This window comes from Lepisosteus platostomus, chromosome 6, assembly GCF_059453375.1.
Source record: "Lepisosteus platostomus isolate fLepPlt1 chromosome 6, fLepPlt1.hap1, whole genome shotgun sequence".
NCBI classification, from domain to species: Eukaryota; Metazoa; Chordata; class Actinopteri; order Semionotiformes; family Lepisosteidae; genus Lepisosteus; species Lepisosteus platostomus.
In genome coordinates, this window is record NC_142616.1 from 35,429,194 (window position 1) to 35,447,447 (window position 18,254).

Here is an 18,254-nt window from a genome sequence, read left to right on the forward strand (position 1 = left end):
GTGCTCTTGAGGATCCTTGTGATATTTTGAGCTCTAGTTGAATGATAAGTGTCGCAATTTAAATCATTTTCGTAGTTAGAAATTATGAAACGCCCTGTTAAAAGCAAGGAAGTTTTTATGCCCGTTGAAGTAAAACAAAATGCCTGACAAAGTATGGCTTGGACAGATTCCAAGTGCTTGTACAAATGTGCTAAAGAAATTATACTTTGAGTATACAGCTTGTCCAAAGCCATCCATTATTAATACTATTAGTAATATCTTCAGTAAAGGCTTTGATGCATAAATATTTCTGATAAAGGTAGGTTGTGTACTTTTGTCCAACTGAGCAATCTTGCTTTCATAAAATATACCAACATTTTAATGACTGATGATTAACATGCTGTAATACACAGTTCAAAATTAAAGGCTCAAATGCTGTACATGAGAGGTTAAGCTCCCCCTGGCGGTTTTACAAGGTGATGCCGGATAGTTTCCGGCAGAGCGTCAAATGACGCGCGATTAACCACGTGATACCGCGACACGCCCACCGGGGTATGCCGCGAAATACCTCACCCATTTTGAATGGCTGCATCTGTAATAATCAGTTTACTAATGTAATGTGTTTTTTGATTGTACCAGTTTTAAGGTAGAATAAAAGCACACAATATAAGATTAGAAGTTAAATTGGACTAAATTTTAAATGATAGAAAACCTTTCTGCAAAACTTCCATATTTTCCTCTTTGATGCTAAAAAATATACAAAACAAGCAATAGAAGCTCTCTAAAGTGTAGAAGTGACGTTTCATTGTGCAAGTCTGTGATCATTCATAGGAGATCATTATGAGACTGGAGATCTGATCATTAAGGAGCCATCTGCCATCTGTTTTCTATCTATGAATTACATTTGAATAGATTAATTACACATTTTAATTTCTTTGGAAATCTGAAGGGTAAATATAAGTCTTGGGAACTGATTTTTGCAGATGGTGTTAGTTTGGCATTTAGGGTAAACTGTACTAAGCTTCTGCCAAATCCACCATAAGGCATCAGGGTTTTTGCCATGTGCTATGTACTGTAAATGTACATTTAGCTTTAACACTACCTACAGGTTATCAGATAGTTATCCTGGGAATTTTCACCAATTTTATACTTAAATGTATTATTTATTAATAAATATATTCATTTTAACTATATTAACCAAAACTAAAAAAACATTCATATATTCAGAGATGTAAAGTAACAGTAGAAATATATTTCTACACTACTCTTTTTCTTAAAAGTGCAGCACTTGGGGGTAGTTTGGCAAATAACCAAGTCCGCCTTTATAGTTATCAATTAAAATAAACAAATTGATTCCATTCTCTGCATCCAGCCTGCGCCTTTTCTCTTTTTCTCCCTTTTTGATTAGCACACTCCTCTGTAATGAAATGGGCAACATCAAATTTTCAGTGAGTGTTATTAAAGACATATCCAGCCTGTCATTCCCTAGCTGCCAACACAGAACCTGGAGTGTCCATTACTTTATAAAAACAAGACCATGTTGAGGTCTGGATGCTGGGTAGTGGCTACTTGGGCAGGCGGTAGGGAAAGGCTCACTCACTAGGCTACGTTAGTCTCATGATCCTAGTCTGGTGCGCTGCTAATTTGAAAGTTGTGGCTAACAAGCTTCAGCTTGGTTTCATGCAGCTCTGCCCTTCTTTCACCCAAAACCCTGTTGGTTAGACTGAATCTCAAATAAACAATGTTTAATTTGCAGACGTTGAAACCCTATTGTAAATATACAATATACTGATCCTGAAAAGAAAGGTATCACTCTATGCAGGTTTGTTTTTAGAAAAAAGTATACAGAATTTTGATGCCATCCCACCTCCTCTCTCCACATTATACCTTGATTAAATGTTCTTAATGTCATTTTGACCGTTTTTACTTGAGTGACTTTGACTGTTTCATAAGCACTAATTCACCTTGTTTGACAGAAAGCTGAATGGGCACAGGTAATAAGTGTTAACCTCATTATCCTGTTGAATTTCAAGCCTGGTGACAATCAAGAAAGAAAATGCAAATAAGAAACAAATATCAACAGAACAATTCCTTTGTGCCATTGGTATGATGAACCAACACAGCAGGTAGACTTGATAGTTATGGTTCCAAGTCCTCTATAGAGATAAGTCAGGTTTTATCTTTAAAACTGACTCACTTTTTTTTCAGCGGATTCCAGTAGTAGTTTACAACCTGTAGGTTGGGAGTAATAGGTTGGGAACCATTGTTTTGCATAAGATGCACAATGTGTTTACTTACATGTGCTGTATACCTATTTTCTGGCACTCTTTTGCGGCTTCTGCCATCCCATTCACTCCTTTCATTTCAAGTGCATCTTCTTTCTAGATTTGCTGCTTTATTGCTTCCGTATTGCAAAGTTAATGTAGACGTACACATAAGCATATGGCATACGCTTTTATAAGATTATAATAGTCTAGGTAGAAGTTTACAGTGGCAATCTCAGTTCTGGATGAAATGATGCCCAGTGTTCTTCATAGTTTTGTGGAAAGTTTTAATTTACAGACTACTAAAACAGGTGGAGACTATAGTGTGTATGGGAGGTTGTGCACCCTCTCAAACTGAGCATTACAGTGCTTTTAAATGATGCTGTAATAGATCTCTTCTTGTTGAGGGGTGTGCATCTTAAAAACTGTGCCTTCAGCTATTTTCCAAGCTTTTATTTATTATCCTTGCAACTTCATTGGTGTCCTGCATTGTAAATCTCTGTCACCTGTTTTGCAGCCTCTGCTAATTCTGGAAATGGATTTAATGTGATACATAAATCGTATATGTTGCCTTTTGTAAGTCACAGGGGAAACAAAATCTCCAAACTTTGTCAAAAAACATCATGCTCTGAAGTTAAGTGCTTCTACTGTTAACAGAAAAAAAAAAACATTTGTCTTAATAAAGCAACTGTCCTCTATAGAATTTATCAAAAATAGTTTGTTGACTAAAGAAATAGATTTAATAATGAAACTCTGGGAAGAGAACAAGCCACAATTCCCAAGTATTATCAGCTTTAGGATATATTAAAGGCCTCTTGACCATCATTTTCTAGGATTTGTTGTCTTAATCTATGTGTTTGGGCATCCACTATACTTCCTGTTTTAATCGACATAGACACTGAAACAATCAAAGACATTGGGCAATTTAAGGCATCCTGGAAGACGACAAGATAATGTCAGCATAATAAGAAGTGAGAGAGAGAATGCTTGGTAACACAGAACTTTCATTATGTTCTCTGCTTTAAAAAAATGTTATTGAAGAAAATTAGTTGATGGTACATTAACTACAATGTATTACTTACAGAGGTAAAGGTCCACTGAAGCACACATCAGATGTAATCAATGCTGCCATGGTGATTTCTGAGGCTGGCTGTAGGATGGATGTGTTGGCGAGACAGATTGCTAACCAGGTTAGTCTGAAACATACTGTATTGCCTAACAAAATAATAACATTTTGATTGTTTTGAGTAGGATTGCACTTTTGAGTTCTGTGATCTTTTAATTGTACATACAGTAATGCTCAAATCGTTCATTACAGGTGAGAAATAATTAGTAATAAAAATGTAAAACCTTAAGTGTTTAAGACTTAAAAGTTCACATTTTCCCTTAAAGATTATGTTGGGTCATTCTGAACTGTGTTGATATCCTCATACAAGCAATAAAAAACGAAAATTCTAAATTTTTGGCTTCAGCCAGCCACTTTTAATTTTAATTGTCATTAATGTCTTAGTTGTATTGTTATAGATTTTAAATCAGCACTCTGTCAAGACTCTGACTCTGTCAAGACTGAAAAATGTTGGCTCCCAAGTGCTAGAAGTGCCATTGAGGGTTTCACATGCTAATACTCTACAGTATGTGATGCAGTAAATTCTATCTCAGGCTATCTGGGCTGTCAGTTGGAGTGGTATTAGGTGGACAAAATTAGTCTACAGAATCTTAGTAATCTGACACCATCTCTCTCCTTTTGAATTGCGTCTGTTTCTCAGTATCCACCACTGAGCACTTCCACTTTGCCACTTTGCAAATTTCACCACTTTTTTTGTATGTATAGTAAGTGACTTATGTTTGGCACCAAATTAACAAGCCATTTGGATGCAGTACAACTAGGCGGTAACCACACATAACCAATGTAAAGAAGACTCAGGCTCAAGACAAATTGCAAACAAAATGTTCTAATCCATGAACAGAGTAAATAAAAAACTCTCTCCCAGCTTCTTCACCTGATTTATACCCCATCATTACATACATATACAAATGCAGCCATTCAAAATGAATGGTACAACCCCGTACCGCTCAAAATTATCTACAGTTCAGCGCGTCATACCACAGTACATGATTGGCTGGCCAAAATGACCGACAGGCGGGACTCGTGGTGCATTGGTTGTCAGTGAAATGATTGCTTCATTTAATCTCTTTACTGGGCATGTTTAAAGCCACTTGATATTGAATATTAATATGGAATTTTACAACTAAAGGGAAATTTTAATAGCTGATCATAAAAAGAACAGGAGCATAACATGTCTGAAGGTCGTAAATGATATTAATCTAGGAACATACACATATATGTAAACTGTATATGACTGGTATTGGTAGTTTAAATAACAAATATGCACCAGTTTTCCACTTCAAAAACATTTTAAGCATCAAAGTCTTTCATTCAGTTACATACTATGGTTATTTTGGAAAAGTTTTTACATGCTCCTTCTGACTTGATTAAGTTTATATACTGTACTTCATAAAAAGTTATAATGTTTACCCTTTTCTATTAATTCTTACACTCATTATCGCAGTAAAAAATGCATACTTTTTAGAATTTGATTAATAGGAAATATAATATGGAATCGCATATCTAAATAAATTAATTACGATGTAATTATATTCATATAGCTCAAATTATTACAGTAGTACACTTTCACAGTACATACATCTGCATCAGTTTGATTCATTCACCCAGTTACTTGGAAACTTTTTGCCTGCCCTTTTCAGTTATAGCTTAAGTTGTCAAGTGGCGTGTTGGTGTACTGGCTTAGGCATCTGACTTGCATGGTGAAGGTCTGGGGTTTGAACCCAGCTCTCATCATGAGCATTCTTTTAACAAATAAACATTCCTTTGAAAAACTAAAATAGTAAATATTATAGACTCTATATTGAATGTGTTGGTATTTCTGAATATCACAACATGTTCAAAGTTAAGTGAGTTAAGTGATTAACCTTTTCTATGAATACTTGCGCTCATTATCGCAGTAAAAAGCCTCATACTTTTTAGAATCTGCTAAATAGGGAATATAATATGGTATCACTTATCTAAAGAAATTAATAATGATATTAATTTAAGGATCTAAATATATGCATTTATGTAGCTGGTAGTATTACTTTCTTTGTAAACACGTTTTATTTTTAATTTGATTTATTCGTGAATTATTACTTTAGAAACATTTTTAAGTGCCACATGCATTTTACTTGCCACATGCATACAGTGTGATGTTGTATAGTTTTAAAGCCACTACAGTATAGCTTGTGGGAAATACATTTATTTGTACTGCATCAAAGCTTAACTCGTTCAGAGCGCCTGACATTACAAACTCCGAGTTAAAAGGAGCATGTCAAAATATTTCCAAAATAATCACAAGTGAACGAGTTGATTGATTCAATAATAATAGAGAAATCGTAACAATAACCATTTAATCCAACTGAAAGAAGGACACTTAAATCAACATGAAAAGACTGTATATAAATCAGTTAAAAACACTTTTTAATGCACGAAAAATGGGTGGTTTTTCTTCCGCGCGATCAGTTTAGAGTCTAAGTCTAAGCTTACAGTGTAAGCTGTAATTTCTTTATACTTCTTAATTAAACATTTTAAACACTTTAATTTTGTAAACGCAACATGCTGTAACGAACAGTTCTTTCCGGACCCTATGCGGACGACACAATCCGAAAAAGTGGGAAACACTAGGAAAAGGTCATGCAGGGATACGGGGCTGAAAACAGGGGGGCGTGTCCAAAGTGCGCTGGTGCACGGGGAAGGTGTGGCCGAGGCAAACAATCCAGAAGTAATCCATAGAGGAAATCCAAAAACACAAAAAATAAGTCCATAGCCAGGTGATCCATCCAAACAAGGAATTAAAACCATGAACCGGGTCGGAACCGGCGGACAGGGAACGGGAACAGAGATTAAAACCTTAACGGGACCAGGCGCTTCCAGGTCCCGGACTCGCTCGGTGCGGAAACCAGATGCAGAGCCAGGATGAACGTCAGCGCCTGGCTTTTAAGGTGGGCTGGGAAAAGGAGTCAGGTGCACAGAATAAGTCTAAAGTGAAAGGGCTGGAGCACCCTTAAGGAGGGGGGACTATAATCGTGACACATGCATTCCATACAGAAATAAAGTCATGTTTTCTACAGGTGCTAAGCAGATTAGGAGGTTGCTGATAAAATAGCGCACCATCCACTAACCATCCAACGATGCCCAGTGATATAACTTTAATATAAACAAGGTCTAGGACCACGTGCAATTAAAAATATATATATTTTGAAGTAATCGAATCCCAGGTGTGAGCACACAAAGCCAGAAATACGTACCAGCCCTATGTCTGCGAAACACTTGATCATCTACTATAAAGTTTTCAGTGCTTTGTTTGTGTATATTCCAATCGCAGTGGGGGCAGGGTATGTGGGGAAAGGTTAAGGCTGCAATTGAATTGGGGCTCTGTATTCTTCACACCTGAAACATTGTTTTCTCTGAAAGCATTTTCTTCCCTCTTTAGCTGATCTTTTGCTGCCTACGCTTGCTTACACAGCTCCCTATGTGAATTATCGTTCTTGACTGAGAAAGCTTTAAAGAACTTTTAAAATTATAAATTGTAAATATGAAGTTTACATTGGCGTTTACACAACCTGTAATGTTGGCCATATCCTTTACAATAATTCATCCACCTGTTCCCTGTTGAATGTTGCTGACGGACCACGTTCAATTCCAGTCCGTGTACTATATAGTACAGTTTAAACTTTATTTTTAATTCAAAGTTAAATTGTTGGCTAATTACCGGCTGTTGACATTTGGATTAAGACAAAATATAGATTTTCTCAATTCGGATGTAAACCTTAAAGACCTCATGTTCACAATAAGCTATATTAGTGGACTATTTTTATGCATTCGGCTCTGATCGAGCTTTGAACCAACTGGGTGCAGCTCGCTGCATTATAGGGCTCATTACCACTACAAGGACAATATAATTTTTTTTAAAAAAAAGAAACGAATGTCAAAATGTGATACTTTAGATGCTTAGTTACACAATTCCATATTAATATAACTATGAAGTGATGTTAAATCACTACAACATTTATCTTTTATAGTAACAGCAAGTGGTGTCCTTACTACTTATTCTTAGAAAAGGATAAAACGTTATAACTTTTTATGAAGTACAGAATATAAGTTTAATAATGTTAGAACAAGCACATTAAAAACAGAACCCATGTAAGTTACCAAGTTAAAGACTTTGATGCAGAAAATATTAATGCATAATTAAAATATTTTTGATGAAGGTGGAAGGTTGTGTACTTTTGTCTCACTGAGCAATCTTGCTTATATAAAATATACAGACATTTTAATGTTTAATGATTAATATACTGTAATACACAGTTTAAAATTATTAAAAATCTAAAGAGTATACAACTTAAATTCTTAATTGTAAAAAGATTGTCCCACATCAGTGACTGGGATTCGAAACCATGCATTTTCTGGCGACAGCTCAAATGCTGTACATGAGATGTTAAGCTTTATTAGCTCCACCTTGCGGTTTTACAAGGTACTTCCGGATACTATTATCAATTTTCAGTTAACATGCAGTATGATGCAGTATGATGAGCCACACATACTGCATTTTAATGCAACGTACTGTGTGCATTTTGATCCGTATGCCTGGATCTGTATGTTAAATTCTTAAGAAGTTGTTGGCAGAGTATCTGTACACACTACATACAGATGCAGCCATTCAAAATGGGTGAGGTATTTCACGGCATACCCCGGTGGGCGTGTCACAGTATCACGCAGTATCACGCGGTGTCACGTGTGTCACGTGACTAACTATCCGGCGTCGCCTTGTAAAACCGCCAGGGGGAGCTTAACCGCTCATGTACAGCATTTGAGCCTTTAATTTTGAACTGTGTATTACAGCATGTTAATCATCAGTCATTAAAATGTTGGTATATATTATGAAAGCAAGATTGCTCAGTTGGACAGAAGTACACAACCTACCTTTATCAGAAATATTTATGCATCAAAGCCTTTACTGAAGATATTACTAATAGTATTGATAATGGATGACTTTGGACAAGCTGTATACTCAAAGTATAATTTCTTTAGCACATTTGTACAAGCACTTGGAATCTGTCTAAGCCATACTTTGTCAGGCATTTTGTTTTACTTCAACGGGGCATAAAAACTTCCTTGCTTTTAACAGGGCGTTTCATAATTTCTAGCTAAGAAAATGATTTAAAATGCGACACCTATCATTCAACTAGAGCTTAAAATATCACAAGGAAAAATACACACCGGTATTCCATTTCTCCCTAAACATTGTAAGCTTCGAAGTCTTTAACTAACGTGATACCAAAGTCAACAAGCATACTTTTAGAATTTGATTAAAAGGGAATATAATATGGAATCGCGTATCTAAAGAATTTAATAATTTAATATGATTATATCCGTGTACTGCGGCAGGACTGTGTAAGGCTGTTTGGCCTACCCGATCATGCGAGCTGTCTTGTAGCCTACTGGTCTAGGTGTGTGACTACCAACTGGCAGGTTGTGTGTTCGAATCCAGCTGGTGCTGGACTTTTCTTTTAACAAACATTTCTTCGAAAAAATAGGTAAGCGATATTATGGACAATCAATTGACTTTTATATTTCAAAATATCGCAACATGATCGATATTTGCGATATTTTGAATATATCTTCCCTTCTCACAGCGGTTCCTGCTTCTATTGTGTGTGTGTGTGCAACAGTAAATTTTTATAGAGAAATGGAGGCTGGACAGTATGTTACAATATAAACATTTATATTGATTTAAATCGTGTTCTGATTTAAATCGCAAACGCGTGTTTAATTATGTGTTTTTTAATCATGATCAGGCTAATGCATTTCTACATTTTCTGTATGAACCAGCTTAGAGGTTCATACAGAAAGACAGCTTGTGTTTAAATTGAGTGTAAGGTAATTTATGCTTCTAAAGTCATGGTCAGTATTGTTGTACTGTGCTGTACTGTGTCACATTATTTTATAGCGTTTTTATTGCGTTATTAAATCCGGTGGCGCTGTGTTAGTTTCCTGACTCCCATTATTTAAACTGCGACACTGATCATTCATCTCTAAATAAACTTTATTTTATATAGCGTTTTAAGCAAATAGGTAATTAGATTGCTCATAAACCTAATCACTTTTTCTACATAAACACAGTGTGATTGCTCTCTGAAAATGCTTTTCCTTTATTTTTAAAGTAGGCTCAGATTTCAACTATAGATCGTATTATTATAAACTTTCTTGGAAAAATGTATTTTATGTAAACCATGTTTGCTATTAATTCATTTAGGGCTAAAATACGTTCATTGTCTTCTAATCGAGTCGAGTTGACATTGGAAGCCTGCCACACCCGGACCGTTAAACCAACGCATTAGCACGTCAAAGCCCATTGAGCCAGTATTGGCTTTAGTATCCCCCCCTTCTCCCCTCAATTCAATTCAGTTCAAGGTGTTTTATTTGCATGACAGATGGGTACAAGCAGTGTTGGGTACTGTATGTATATTGTAACGCTTACGGCAGACAGGCACTGTGTAGGAGCCGACGCACCAGAGCAGCGCCTGCAATTTTTATATTTATAACTTAGTTTTTAAAATTAGTCAAGCAATACGAAGCATCTCCTTTTACTTAGTGCCTGAGCATACTGCAACGCGTGTGAAGCCCATAAACGATATTAATTTTGGAACTTAAACATACAGTATATGGCTGGTCTCGGTACTTTAAAGAAAACATACACACCAGTATTCCATTTCTCCCTAAACATTTTAAGCATCGAAGTCTTTAACTAACGCGATACCGGAGTCAACAAGCATACTTTTAGAATTTGATTAAAAGGGAATATAATATGGAATCGCGTATCTCCAGAATTTAAAGACCAGACAATCGCAAATTAATTCAGCAGTTTGTGAGAGGGACATCCAGCAGGGAGAGACACACACACCGGTTTTCATTGACAACATTGTTTTTTTTTCAATTCCTCTTGTCTAACAGGAATGTTTTGTTTGTGGACAGACTGTTAGACAAGAGGAAAAGACCGCCTCCTCCTACGAAGCATTTCGTTGATCCGATCACAAATTCTTTTCCAGTCGTACGCAGCAAGGGTTGAGAATCTCCGATTCACCATCGTACTAATGGTTTCCCGGAGATTGGGTTAAAAAAAAAACAAAAAACATACTAACAACTGTGCCATCCTACTCCTTAGTTAATACATTTTATTATTCATGAACAGTTAACATTGTTAGCAAAATATTTTGAATTATATTTTACCCTATTTTTTCTTTAGTTTTGTATTTAACTTATTATATGATAGTCAGACTTAATGTATATTTGAACAATGAAAATATATTTTTACAAGATTTTACATTAAGCACTTAAAATTAATATGGTTAATAATAGTAAACTGTAACATGCTGTAACAAGATCGGTTACAAGAAGAAAATGCTTTCAGAGAAAATGTTTCAACCAAATCTGTTCCCACACACCCCGCCCCCACTACCATTAGAATATACACAAACATTTTAGCGTTTCATTCTGAGCAGAAGACCCTCACACCTGAAGAGTGCTGGCTGTGACGAATTAAACCGGTTTTACAGGTTTCAATCACAGACCATGTGACATGGGACTCAGTAAACTACAGTAACACCGTATTTGATAACGCTTTAAAAACGCTATAAAATAATGTGACTTGGCACAGGACAAGTTTACAACACAGTACAAAGATAAATGCTGACCATGACTTTAGAAGCATAAATTGCCTTACACTCAATTTAAACACAAGCTGTCTTTAGCCCTCTAAGCTGGTTCATACAGAAATGTAGAGATCTAGGCTCAGAACACACAGCTTCATTAGCGAATACATATGCAGGACAACTAGAGAAGACGTTTTACAGAGGATGGATTTTTAGAAACATCCCATCAGACATCCCATCATATTCACAACGTGAAATCTAGAAAATAATTTTACGTAACCAAAATCAGCAATATGGAAACAGAACCTGTGTAATTGTTGATAGATGATGTACTCGTAACATTTTTTCAAGACGAACTACAACATTTAAAAAATGACTTGTATGTACTTGATATCTCTAATCAATCCACGGGTCCCAGCACAAAACGAAAGTAAAACGCATACCGTTTCTCGCTTCTTATTGCTCAAAAGTAATTTGACCGTATGAAATGCATAATATAAACCTAGAAACATATACGTGAGCAGTACTTAAGCACTGTAGTATCGGTGTTAAGACATACCTCTCAAATACTGTAAATCAAGTTAAAAATATCTCAAGACCGATTCTGGTCGTAATGAAACCATGCAAGGGAGTTTTTATGTCCGTTGCAGTTCTTTTGCAACATGAATATAATTATATCGTTATTAATTTCTTGAGATACGCGATTCCATATTATATTCCCTTTTAATCAAATTCTAAAAGTATGCTTGTTGACTCCGGTATCACGTTAGTTAAAGACTTCGAAGCTTACAATGTTTAGGGAGAAATGGAATACCGGTGTTTTTTTTTTTCTTTAAAGTACCGAGACCAGCCATATACTGTATGTTTATGTTAAGATTTCCCTTCAGAGGTAAAATTAGATATGAATATTCAATACTTAAACGGGCACAGTTAAGACATTAAATATACATATACATATTGTATACAGTACAGTTTGCATACGGTAATATGTTTATGTTACGCGATTAAAAAATAAATAAATAAAACTGGAAGGTCCAGCACCACCATTATGTTTATATGGTTGTTTTTGTTGGTTGGTTGTTATTATGGTTATTAATAATACGATCTATAGTTGAAATCTGAGCCTAAATAAAAAGAAAAAGCAAGTGATTAGGTTTATGAGCAATCTAATTACTTATTCGTTTAAAACGCTATATAAAATAAAGTTTATTATTAATTTGCTGGACAGAGCGGTGAACATTATTATGCATAAGACAAAGATAACGATCCTGATCAGCTTAGAAATCTGTGTACGCTGTAAGGTTTTTACTTCTTAAACTTTTAAAATACACGTTTTGAATAGAAAGAAATCCTCTTCCTGGTAGTGTGTATAGCAGCACGTCTTTTTTCTTCAATCAGAGGGGTGTCAGATAGTGTCAGCCAATCACCATTCTGCGTTGGGTAGCAACGGGTGACTGTTCTCAGGCGGAAGATGTAAACAGCTTAATGTTCGTGTTAAATAATTTTTTTTTAATTTAATTAAACGGGCACAGTTAAGACATCAAATATACATATACATACTGTATACAGTACAGTTTGCATACGCTAATATGTTTATTTTACGCGATTAAAAAATAAATAAATAAAAATGAAAAGTCCAACACCAGCTGGATTCGAACACACAACCTGCCAGCTGGTAGTTACGCACCTAGACCAGTAGGCTACAAGACAGCTCGCATGATCAGGTAGGCGAAACAGCCTTACACAGTCCTGCCGCAGTACACGGATATAATCATACCGTTATTAAATTCTTTAGATACGCGATTCCATATTATATTCCCTTTTAATCAAATTCTAAAAGTATGCTTGTTGACTCCGGTATCACGTTAGTTAAAGACTTCGAAGCTTACAACGTTTAGGGAGAAATGGAATACTGGTGTGTATTTTTTTCTTTAAAGTACCAAGACCAGCCATATACTGTATGTTTACGTTCCAAAATTAATATCGTTTATGGCCTTCACACGCGTTACAGTATGCTCCTATTCTTTTTATGCTCAGCTACTAAGATTTCCCTTCAGTGGTAAAATTCAATATCTACAACGGGCACAGTAAAGGCGTTTACAGTAAGTCTTTCTACGACAGACCAACGGACCACGAGTGCCCCTGTCGGTCAACCAATCACGCACCGCGGTATCGCGTGTCATCTTACCTGCGGTATCTGTACTGCGGTGTCTGTACCGCGCACTTTGAATGGCTGCATTTGTAGATAACTGATGATTTAAAAAATTAATTTCCTTATTATTTACCATCTTGTAAATTTTAAAAAGTAGTCCCCTACACCAGTTGGTTGTACCTATAATGTATTACTTTTTAAAATTAACTTTCTACAACACTTTTGCATGTTAGAGATTGGGTGAGACAATACAAAAAAATACTGATATATCGCAATACTTTACAGCATGATACTGTGTACTATTTACCGTTATAAGACTGCACATTTCAATGTAGCAAGCATGCATTATGTTTGAAATATAGAATTCTTCATGAATTAAGATAGTGGTAGTATAGGCTTCACACTGGAGTTTATTATCTACAATTATAGGAACTATTAATCTTCTTTTGACTTTTCTTTTTTTCATAGGAGCCAGTTCATAAATACTGTCTGTTTTAAATATGATGTTGTCCGAGTTACTCGGTTATAAGGTTGTACCTTGAGACTTCTGCTATTTTATATATATGCTTTTGACCATTAGCCATATTGCTTGTCATCATGGATTTGTGTTTGATTGTTATGATGATGACATTCATATTTACTTATAGACCAAATTCAGATTCTATTGCTGCAGTTTTAGCATTTTAGAATTTTCCATCTAATACAAAATATGAAGATATTTCAATATGGATGCAACAGAAACTTCTGCAGTAATTATGAGAATGAGGTTATTTCTATTGGCTCTCATCAACAGCTGTGCAAAGTTTCAGTGTTATTTCCAGTGCTGATTTATTTTATTTTTGTTTTGTAAATAACCATAAGTTAGAAACCCTGGTGATATTTATTACCATGAATTGTCATTTTAATGGCGTGTGGAAACATTACAAAGGTATCTTTTTTATCTCACCCTGTTAAGGCCCTTGTTCTATCTGATGCTAATAAAACTGATACATTTAGTATTGTTGCATGCATAATGACAAGCCATGTTATGAACTCTTCGTCTATCAATTTACCAATAATAAAAAATAAATGTTTAGCATAAATTATTCTTCTTATTATTTAACCTTAGAACATATTTCTTGCAGAAATTCATGACTTGTGAAATATCTCATCTAGAAAAGACCTGCGTGTATACATTTATTTAATCAGTACAAATGATCAAATCAAACAGACCAGTGAATGTATTAACTAAATTTGCAGCAGAATTAATTGTATTGATCTGTTGTGCTACTGTTCTGTTACTAGGTAATGGAAATATTTTTTCACTGAGATTGAGCCTGATTGTGCAGTATTTATAATCCAAAGTAGTATTATTCCAAAGCATTTTCTAAAAAAACAGAGTCTGTTAATGAACATATTACAATAACCTTTCATTTCGTTTTGTGTCTGATGCTACAGTACATAACTCTTCTTTGTTTTATTTAACAGTTTTTGTAAGGATTTTCAATCATTCTTATCAGTGCCTTTACAGCCTTTTAAGTCATACTGTACTTTCTAAATTTCACATGGACAAAATCATCAAGTGTAAATTTGACCTCCTTAATTCATCAATTTATTAATTTATCAGTAATTGCAAATATTTATATTACCAGAGATGAAACTGCTTAATATAGAAAGTTGTTTGTATGCATATTTTTCAGTTAGTTAAAAATGGTGTTTACTACAGAACAGTACAGTATATGCTGAAAAAATGATTTTTGCTTTATCAAAGGTATAGAACTTTACAATCTATTCCAATTGTAAAATCAAACACAATTATTTAAATTCTTTATATACAGTAAATGTTAAAAGAAAAAAGAGAAACAACTGAGGAGAAAATAATCATCTTTACAAATTGATTCTCCATCTGATGCAGTGCCCTGATCCATCTTGCAAACATGATTTGCTGGCTTACCTGGAACAAATCAAACTTTACTCACATCAGCTGAAGATCTGCAGTCAGGTGAAATCAGAGATTCAGAGTCTTGGAGGAGAGCTCATTACTTCAGCAGTGAGTAAAACTGTCTATACTTTTATTAAATGTGATGCTTCATTGTTCTTCTAAACAAAATGGTGAGTGCTAGGCAATATATTAAACCATGAAAGAATTAAATTAAAACTCAAAAGTAAACTATGCAAGAAAATGTTACCTTAAATATTATAAGTAATATTAAATAACTATGCAAAACAAAACCCAATCAATAACAGTATTCATCTTTATATCAAATGAAATTATTATGTACTGTACCCTGATCTCATCAGATCTCAGTTGTTAAATAAGGTTGTGCCTGATAAGTATTGGGATGGAAAGCCTTCAGGGAAAATCAAGACATTGCTCATTACATTGGGGTTGTTAACCCTGGTGTCCTGGAGAAATTATGCCCTATGCTTGCAGTCTGGCCTTTCTAAAGCTCCACCTTAATTGAATTGGTGAAGATTATTTTTAACTTCTTCACTTGATCTGCTTTATAGTGGGGCTCCTGGATCATGATGGCTATTGTGTGTCATCAAGTTTTATTAGTGGGTTATATCGGTCCCTTCTTATATGTAAATACCCACAGTATATACTGTACAATCCCTAGAGAAAGTCTATACACCATTTTCAAAGAAACACACTTTGTGGCCTAATAGCCTAAAAATAAGATGCATTAAATCAGAAATTGAAAAACAGATGCTGATTTTGAAAACTAATTACAAATGTAAGCATTGACATAGAAGAAAAATAATTCAACTTGGTTATTTACTACTTCAATTTTATTGGGGCCATCCTATTTTGGTTTCCAGAAGAGCTTGCAATGAGTGTCACTGATCACATTTTTTTACATTTAAGTGCAGAGTCAGACATCCTGGACAAAATCGTTAGATACATTTTCATTTTTAAAAAAGCTTATTTTTAAAATTTAGATAAATGCTCCCTCTTGTAGAACCAAATATAGATTATTTCAACATAAAGACATAGCCCGTATTGTCAGGAAACAATTTGTTACAGATTGTTGAGGATCAAAATTGGCCACCAGACTGTAAATTTCCATTGTATTATTTATCAAGCAAATATTTGAGGCAATATTTCTAATTCTGAGCTTAATAATTGGACAAATACAATAGGAAAGACAGTGAATTTGTTTTTTTTTCTCAATCTGACTTGACACACTGGCAATTTCAATCTACTTGAAGAGATGAATGATGAATACAATGACACTGAGGTTCACAGCAATATTCATTAGCTAAGCTTTGTGGATGGTCTGGAGGCAATCAAACTGGATAATGACAAATGGGTAGCACAACTGACATCAAGTTTCTAACTGACCACCACACATCTTAATGAAGTAAACCTCCAAGATGCAGGCCAAACAGCAATGGGTCTTTTTAAAACATTGAAGACATTTCTTGTGAAACTGGATTTTCTCTAGATCAACGTTTTGCCCTTTAAGAAACCTTTAGCTTCTTAAAGAGTTATCGAATGATTTCATTGTCAGTGTTGCAGAGTACAGAATGTACAGGACCAGCAAAAGTTCATATCAGAATTTTCTGTTAGACTTCAAGATTTCCAAAATTTTGGCCCAATGTTTTCTTTTCTAATCAAGCAAGACAACTTTGATACTAGTGAAATGGATGTGACTGTATTGTGATCAGTTCAATGCATTAGAATTGAATGAATTGGAATGCTGAGACTTATCGGCCTTGAACTGGGCCTAATCTGTTATGGAGCTCAACAGAGTTCATCTCCAGCACCTTTGAATTCTACACTTTTCATGCTTGGGGTCCTCTAAGCACAGTACTTGTACCTCCCTGTGACATGAAAAAATGCACATGCATATTTACAAATTTGAAAATACTTGAACTGAAAAAAAATAAGATTCAGTGCCACATAGTTTGCTGCTTTGCTGGTACTGTGAATGCTTCTAGTTAACATTGCAACAGTGACTTTAATGGGTGTAGAAGAGAAGCGGTAAAATGGATTTCAGACAAGCATAAAACTTTACAAGCTTCAAAAGAGGCTAAAGATCTTAAACCTGCTTGGTTTTGGAAGTTAAATTTTGGGTATTTAAAAAGGATTTGATATGGGACTAATTTTACATTCTGATGTTTCATGCTTAAGAATTTAACAACACATTTTCTCATGAGGAGAGTATCTTTAGAGAAAATAGTACAGTGCTCTCCTAAAATCAGGCTAATACTAAATGAGTTTGAACAAAGAAATGGCTTTGATCATGTTACACACAATACTCCCTTGCACATACATTTTTAAAAGGAAGAGGTGTTTAAATTGTCATTTCATGAAAATAATGAAAAAGACAAGAATTGTATCCTAAAAATGTTGACACCCATGAGCTCTACACAGTATGTAACACATGTGGCTATGAGTAGACATAATGCCATTCCCTAGACAGTACCAAACTCCGTTGCTGCAGAAGAATTCTACAGCGTGTAAGTTTCAATTTTAATGGGTTGACGTCACTTATATAACGTGTGCTGCACCAAATCCTGAGTTCTTAGTGCCGCACATTCTAAGCTGCTGTATATACTGGATAGTATAGGCTAGTGGGGGATCAACCAGTCAGATTCTGAAATACTACAGACCTGATGTTAGGTACATCAGAGAGTGTATCTAGTGTTTCAAAAATAGAATAGGCTTAATAGCATATGATTACAGCATTTATAATGACTAATGTTACTAAGTTACTTACTGCATATACTGCATGTTAACATGTATCTCCATTTCCCCCTTTTACATCCACTCTCTCCTTTTTAACATTGAGCTCCAGCATCATCTAATTTACAAATTAAGCACCTCGAACTTAAGTTCTGTAGCTCACACTCTTGGTGTCAGAGAGAATCACAGAGTCTCTTTTATGACCAGTTAGAAGTCCCTGCCTGTGGAATTTGACTGAAGAATGTAATGTTTTCACTGCCTTTAGCAACTGGGTATACATATCTCTGTGAGGTTTTCACATATGAAGTCAGTTGTCTATTGCAGAGCAGGTTAACAACAGAACACTTGGAGGTTTGTGTGCTGCATAAAGTATCAAACTACAAGCCTGAACTGGACTGCTCAGTAAGGACAAGAATCACTTAAA

General features: G+C 35.1%; 1 protein-coding gene across 1 annotated transcript in view; it reads left to right on the forward strand.

Annotated features, from left to right (window-relative positions):
- LOC148661626 (catenin alpha-3-like) overlaps window positions 1-18,254 on the forward strand; it is a 600,833-nt gene that overhangs the window by 580,564 nt on the left and 2,015 nt on the right. The window contains exons 16-17 of the mRNA XM_088635643.1: window positions 3,328-3,433; window positions 15,053-15,187. Of these exons, the coding sequence (XP_088491769.1) occupies window positions 3,328-3,433; window positions 15,053-15,187 (241 nt within the window). The remainder of the gene's footprint in view (window positions 1-3,327; window positions 3,434-15,052; window positions 15,188-18,254) is intronic.